This window comes from Trichoplusia ni, chromosome 12 (genome assembly GCF_003590095.1).
Source record: "Trichoplusia ni isolate ovarian cell line Hi5 chromosome 12, tn1, whole genome shotgun sequence".
NCBI lineage: Eukaryota > Metazoa > Arthropoda > Insecta > Lepidoptera > Noctuidae > Trichoplusia > Trichoplusia ni.
The window spans coordinates 4,522,774-4,530,628 of NC_039489.1; the positions used below are offsets into that span (position 1 = coordinate 4,522,774).

Here is a 7,855-nt window from a genome sequence, read left to right on the forward strand (position 1 = left end):
AGGATATGTCAGAATATTATTGAAATAATAGTATTTTTCTTTAAATACAATCTCTATGCAACATATTTATTTAGACACATTCAATATTTATAGAACACTGTGAGATTATCTTACAAAAATATTCCTTTCTATATTCAGATCTCCAAAACCATGTCAGAAAACACACAACGTCTCAGAAACAAACATTTATCACTACAAACTAACAACACCCAAATAAATGCAAACACAACAAAAAATCTTATATCACGGATGGTAAACTTACAAAAAGATACGCTCCTACATTCCTTTGCGGAACTAAAATGAAATTCATCATTATTCCTGCCCTCAGGGCGAAAGGCTCAAAAAGATCACGAAAAATACAGCAAATAAAAACCGGTCAAGTACAAGTTGGACTCGGAGTACAGTGTTCCGTACAAGCAGGGTAAAGAAAAACTAAATTGGCCACTCATCAAAGAACTTGTCGCCTGAGTCTTATCCTCTTTTGCATTAAAAAGTAAAAATAGTTTATTTTTTATTTTTAAATTACAAAAGAGGTTACGAAAAAGGCGACATGACTAAGCAGTTTTTAATTTATAAACAATTTATAAATTGGTACCATGGTTCATGAGATACAGCCTAGTAACCGATGGACGAAAAGATAGCGGTGCCTTGATAACAGGTTACAGTTTTAGTTATTGGATACGGACTCCTAAAAAACAAGCAGTCATGTATAGTATTGTCAGTGTAAATCAAAATAACGAGGCTTAACCAACAAACATACGTAAAGGTCGTCACACACTGGAGGACCCGGATAAAAATGAGCCTTATCCGGTTTCTTATTGTGAAAAGTAATGCGCGTTTTCCTTTCACCGTGCCTTATATTTGAGTACAAAAAGATTCGCGAATGCATGAAAATTTTATTTTTTGTATTGTAGTACCTATTGCTAAAAGGTTTAATTTGACATCCAAGATTAAGAGGTAAACCTAAAAGATTTAGGAAGTGCATAAATATTTATGACAGCCTGACTAGTCACGAGCGTGACTTGCAAGCCTGCCGCCTCGTCAGCTCATGGTTAAGGAATCCAGTTGGATTCGAAACTACTTGGGCTACCTCGATAAATACGCGTGAGTAATGAAATAAATAATTATCCATAACATATGCATATACTTTTACAATTTTCCATCGTGAGAGCATTTTTTCTCATTTGAAAACGACTTTTTCTAGATATTTGTCATTAAAAAACTACAACTTTTAGATTAATGTAAATGGCGTATGACGATCCAAAAAATCCGAATACTTTTAGATAAATTTGAAGTCTGAAACTTTCTAGCTTTGATTAACTAAAATGCACTTAAATAAACCACAGCCATGTGTTTTAATATACTTTTTTAGGGTTCCGTACTCGAAAAGTGTCAACATGACTATTTTTCTCAGCCTCCGCTGTCTGTCTGTCTACCAGCCAGACGAACAGAAAGACGATTAGCGTTCATTAGTAATAAGAGTTAAGACTTTGACAGATTTCTGCTTTGTCCTGGCAGTTTTTGTAAGGTGGAAAAGGCATAGCAAATTTAAGAAAAAGGAATTCATTATGCAATCTTATGTAGATGGGACTATCTTCGATGATCAAGATTATGCCAGTTTCATCGTCAACTAACATCGGCCTCAGCACGCCCCCCATCCATCTTTGTAGTAAATTTTGTTTCTATCACTCCTAATAGTACGGAGCCATTGCGAGTACGACTCGCACTTAACCACACCAGTCTGAACTTTTTTCAGTTATATTATTTTTATAAAAGAATACTCTAATGACATGGTTTGCGGTTTCTTTGATAGTTAATGGAAAAATATTCTTTTACTTGTTTTTAATTTAAAGAGAAAATATTCTCAACGATGCGATACAAGTTTGAATTTATATTTATTTAAGACTTCTTTTATAGAATATTTGCAACAAAAGCGGCTATGCCTGAAGCATTCTCTTCAACCAAGAAGTGATGCAGGGAATCTGGTCTCCAGCTGGAGTCACGCAGAGCATTTTGTGTGTCCCGTGAATCAAACTTAAGCAGAAGAAGGGGGCCGGAGTGCTTTTAGTCGGTGGATGTCTGACATATAAGCCTCGCCCTTAACGTGGGTTGAAGTAAAAAAGGGAAATGGCTCGGTAAAGGTTAATGGAAAACAAATGCAAAACGAAAGATATGTTATTCTCATTTGGATTAACTAACAACTCTATTTAATCAGCTGAAAACAATTACCTACATCTTTTTTTCCTGGTTTTTCTTATACGAATAGGAGAATGATTAGTCAATCATAGTCTAAATCGCTCCGCGTAAGAGAAAACGCAAATATAAAAACAACCACAAAAACAATTAAATGATTTAGTCTCAAAAAGTATTTTATCTAATCTAGATAATTTTTAGCATTCCCACAAAGGCTGATAATTTAATGAGGGTACCTGTCGGTGTGTCTGTCACCGGGCTGACAGTCTCTTGAACCGTGATAGCTAGATAGTTGACATTCTCACAGGTGACGTATTTCTGCCGCCATTATAAGAACAAAAACTAAAAAACAGATCCGAAAAAGGCCCTCAGTGTCGCAAGTCTAACTCGCGCTTGACCGTTTTACATTATCATTTTCCTTTCAGACATCGCGAGTATAACACGTTTCCTCACATAAAGATCGTTGTTGACAAATATAAGTGTACAACACATCTGTCACGCGGACCACCGCAGAATGCTACCGATATGTACGGTCCGTTTTGACATCTGTCATTTGTCAAACCGTCCGCCATAACATTGTACGGGCGTCTGCACATGTTATTGTTAAGTAACAAATAGCTCGATAAAAATGTTTCGGTAAAAATGTTTTGTTCGACATATTAATGGGTTTAGACTTTTATTCTCTGATTTATTGTGGTTGCATCGTATCTTGTTTTATAACTTGTAGTACAATGTTTTGTGTTTTTCGTTTGCGCAACATACATATCTATACCATATTTCCATTAAAAAAACATTTTTCTCTAATTACATCGATTGCTATAAGTTTAAATTTATTTATTGATCCAAAGTAGTAGCAATAGCAAAACAATTAGTATCTGAAATAATAACGTTTATAAACTCTTTCAAAATCGGTGCAGCAAATGCGAGATCGGGCAAAAAACGTAACCTGTAAGCCAAGCAAAACTAATAACACAAATACAACTATCTCCATTATTTTATTTAAAAAAAATTAGTACAATATTATTACATTTTTTTGTTAAACAATCGGTAGGCCAGCAGATAATAAATTTTGTCTTCTCAAGGTAAACATGACAAGTTGACAAGAGCTAGATTATACTACCTTTTGTAGGCCCCAATCTAGACAGGCGTAAAATATTTTATTCTATTGTAAGTCTTCATGTTTCATAATTTCTCACCTGTGCCTGAGGTATTGAGATTTCAGTAAATATATTTAACCTTTACAAAACTTAAAGTTGGATAAAATTAATCTGTAGTAATCCAAGGTTTCAGCTACCTCCATACCAAATTTCATCAAAATCGGTCCACTCGATTCGGCGTGAAGAGGTAACAAATATACACCCATATTATTATGTATAACACTCACATTTATAATGATAGTGTGATTCCGTATTGATGGTATTATGCTTTATTATTCTATCACGTTTATTACTAAAGTGCTTAACCGATTATAATAAAATGGTCTGGAGCTTTAACTCTAAGATAGAACATAAGCCATTTTTGTCGCGATTGATATCAAAGCGAGCAAACCCGTCGGCTAATCCTACCGCTTCTACGCGATCGAAATCACTAACAAGAACTAGTACCTACAAGAATAAGTTCATACCGCGTAACTAATATCTGTTGAGCTATAATAATAATAATACCGTACTAAACAGATAACCGGTCAAGTGCGAGTTGTACAAAAATGCATAAAAAAGGTCGTCTTTTTCGACCGTAACATTCGTTGCTTGACACTATACTTCTATAAAGACAGCTTGACGTCATCTGTAAAAAATCAACTATCTAGCTATCAGGGTTCATCTGATACAGCCTGTTGAAAGATAGACTGAAAAACAGCGGACTTTTATACAGGGTTCCATTTTTACCCTTTAGGTACGGAACCCAATTCCCACAATTTACCCCACCGCACCCACAAACAAAACACTGCAATCTTAAATGCCTGAATTCTCCGAGCCCGTAAAACTTTACCACATCACACAACCCCGGGGTAAAAGAAAGACTTCGCACTTGAATAATACGTTGGCGCGGCATTTTATCGCGCGGGCGTTTATCGTACATCGCTATTAGACGCGGCAGCGAGGCTGGCGGTGACAACCGGCATTAGAAAGTACGACCATTGCTTGTAACATGAGATAAAACTGAACTGTTTTCACTGTGGGAGCGAGATAGCGTATAGAGCTAATCGTACGGCCGATATAACTTGGCGCATCGAAAAATGAATAAAGGTTTTTTAGAGCGAGATCACAGTATACGATATGCTTGTGTGAAACAGAGAAATCGATATTTTGCAACTCTTTCCCGGAGTGCCAAGTTACACTATAATGAGCTGTGCATAATGGCGCCTCGCTTTCACAATGGCAGTATATTGTTTTAGGACACCTAATATAAGAACGGAACGGCAATCTGTAATGTTTTAATTGGTTTTTGAGTTTCAAGCATGAATTGTAAAAAAATGATGCGTTAAAATGCAACGGAACATTTTGCAAGTGTTAGATAAATTTTAATAAGGTATACCCATCTACACATCCGTGACTATGATACCTGCAAAGGTGTCGAAACGTCGAGAACTAAAATCTAAAATTAAATCGCGATAAAATCCGTAAAAGTAGTTTAATTTCAATGTATACCATATCTACTTTCATAAGTCCATTGTAACTTACATCATATAACAAAATTGTAACAAATTAAAATTAAAATTTAACATTCGCAACAATCAAGTCGGGAATAGCTAATTCAATCCCCGCGTATTTTGAAGCCGCGCCATAACATTCTATTGGCACCCGCAGAACGCTAAAATGTAAACAGTATTAAGACTTATGAGGCCACAAATAAGATGAAAGACGTAGAGAAAGTAATCAAAGTAATGATTGCGTTACTAACATTCATTTAGAATTTTAGACTTACTACTAGAGGCAGGGTAAGGACTTTCTTTTAAGAAAAACATAAATAAAAACTTTTAAATACCTACATTTTCAAATCTACCGAAAAAACAAGAAAAATCTGGGCTTTGGTAGTTAATAGTTAGGTACCTTTTTTTTTGTCGCTGGGAAAAAATGCTGTTACGCATCCTCTTCCCGCCGGGGAGCGAGAGAGGGGTATGTGGGACTCCCCGGTGAACGGCGTTCCCGGTATACCCACTAAAAAGACCCTGCGGCACTCCGACCTCGCCTGAGTGGAGGGGGCCTGGGAGTCTATGTCGTCCAATTTAATTAAAAAGTAAAGAAAAACACTTACGAAAAATAATAGTTTTGTCATCCTTCTTCTAGTAATAGAATAATAGGATAAGGATAAGGATAATGTTTTATCATGCTTCTATACCGTTCATAAATGAATGAGACCAGTTATTTGTAAAAATTGACGTATCCAAAAAAAATTAAGTGTTCACAACATTCATTTAAACATCAGTATCGTTTCATTTTGGTAAAATATACCTAGCTGACTAAAGTGGAAAAAAAAGCTTATATTGTATTCATAAATAATAACGACTCTATTTTTATCGAGTGCCAAAGCCGACAAAGTTGTCTTACTAATAGAATTTCTAAAGAAAAATATTATTTTTGTAGAATCTATCAATGCTAGAATTAATATCTAGTGAAGTAATCACGATATGTAGTGAAACGAAACGCAAATATTAGTTATCTGTGGAATCCGCTTTTTGTTTCGTACTATTGTCAAAATCCTGGGCATTAAAAATATTGCCTTATTTCGACTATAGAATATTTATTATTAGAGATTAATAATGGATAGCTACGAAAATATGTATAAAAACATATGTCGCTTATGTTTATCACTTACTAGTGCCAATGAAATGGTGACTTTATTAGACAATTCCAAAGAAAGTGGTCTGAGTTGCTTCGGTGAATCAATAAGGATTTTGACCAATGTTAAGTTACAAAAAGATGATAGACTTCCCACTATGATGTGCCAAATGTGTGTGGTGATGTTAAAACAAGCTATATACTTCAAATTAAAGTGCGAGTCAACTGATAAAAAATTAAAACAACTTATGAACGACCAAATTTTCGATGATACTACATATCAAGATTTAAAAGAAATTGTGTGTGACTACGTTATGTTTAACCAATATTTCCCTAATACTAGTCAAGTTAAAGATTCAGCCATCAATAAAAAGGCGAAAACTGGTTTAAAAACGGAGAAATCTGGACGACAAAATTCTCATACTTCGGCTAATGTCAAAGCCAGACATCATTCCAATAGAAGCCATGATTATGATGATTTTTTAAACGACAGCAGCAGCAATCATTCAGCCAAAAATGGCGACAATGAGGATGATATGAACAGTGTTTTAAATACAATACAAAACATTATAAATACTCCATCAAATAATTCTAGAAGTAAACGTAAATTTAAAAGAGAAGGCCAGTTAATTATACCTAGCAAGCAACGCAATATAAAATGTAAAATTTGTCTCAAAGTTCTAGCAAACCGTCTTACGTATGACCACCATATGCAACGTCACAGCAACTGTCGTTATATCTGCGATCAATGTGGCAAAGGCTTTCCTGTTCTCACAGACATGCATGAACACCAATTGGTACGTCATGGAATTGGTCCGTATCTGAAATGTGATCATTGTCCCTACAAAGCACCGAAAAAAAGCACTTTAATAGAGCATTTAAGAATTCATACTGGAGAAAGACCGTTTACATGTGAAAAGTGTGGTTTAACATTCCGCCGGAGAGCAATATGGAGAAACCATTTAGTTCACCATATGGAGAAGAAAGTTCAATGTACATATTGTCCGAAGAAGTTTTACCGTCAATCACATATGCTTGCCCACTGTAACAATGTACATGAGAGGTTATATATGTTCATGTGCAGCATTTGTAATGTGACTTATGCTAAGACGGAGACAGTTAGACGTCATATGCTTGTTAAGCATGGTATACCAAAAGAGAAACAGGGAAAAGTGATTCGAATAAAGAATGGGAGTACTGAATCACCAGGAATCATGACATAAAAGAGAAGTTTCTGTGTAATAACTCATTTGAACTATTTCTTAAATTACAGTTTAGTTTTCTTGTAACTTTTATCTACTATTTGACTTTTATTTAACATTGTATATTACTTAAGTAAGTAGTACATTATTAATATGATATAGAGACTTAACTATTAAAAAATAGTTTACCTATGTATTTAATTTAACAACAATATAATGAATTGTGTCTGACTCATGGTTTCAATTTCTCTAACACATTTTTATTTTATATCATGTAGGTAATTATTAAAAAAATCCCAAAAATATGTAGGTAATTAATTAGTATAGAATTTCTTATCTATAAACTTTTCTTTGCCCAGCAGTGGGATCTAAAGCAGGCTAAATAAAAAAAATAAAAAAACTTTTCTCCCAAACTTAATCATTATAATGTTGACCTTTAAAACATTTTACTTTTTTTTTCAATCTCTCTTCAATTCTTGCTATTAATTTGACAACTCTATTAGTCTAGCTCTAGAATCTTCATGTAGGTTACACACATTGACTCACTCGCCCAACGCCGCGTCAGCTCATGAGGAATCTGCTCTAAAGACTCCGGTCGAAGTCGAATTCCAATAAATACGCATAGGTATATTTATTACATTATCATCCAAGTTGGTTTTGAATCAACAAACTAAACACCTG

General features: G+C 34.7%; 1 protein-coding gene across 1 annotated transcript; it reads left to right on the plus strand.

Annotated features, from left to right (window-relative positions):
• Positions 1–5,901: 5,901 nt before the first annotated feature.
• On the plus strand, positions 5,902–7,405 carry LOC113499536 (zinc finger protein 737-like). Its single transcript, XM_026880049.1, has one exon. It carries the CDS (start codon positions 5,954–5,956, stop codon positions 7,193–7,195), a length of 1,242 nt encoding a protein of 413 aa, XP_026735850.1. The 5' UTR covers positions 5,902–5,953; the 3' UTR covers positions 7,196–7,405.
• Positions 7,406–7,855: the final 450 nt, after the last annotated feature.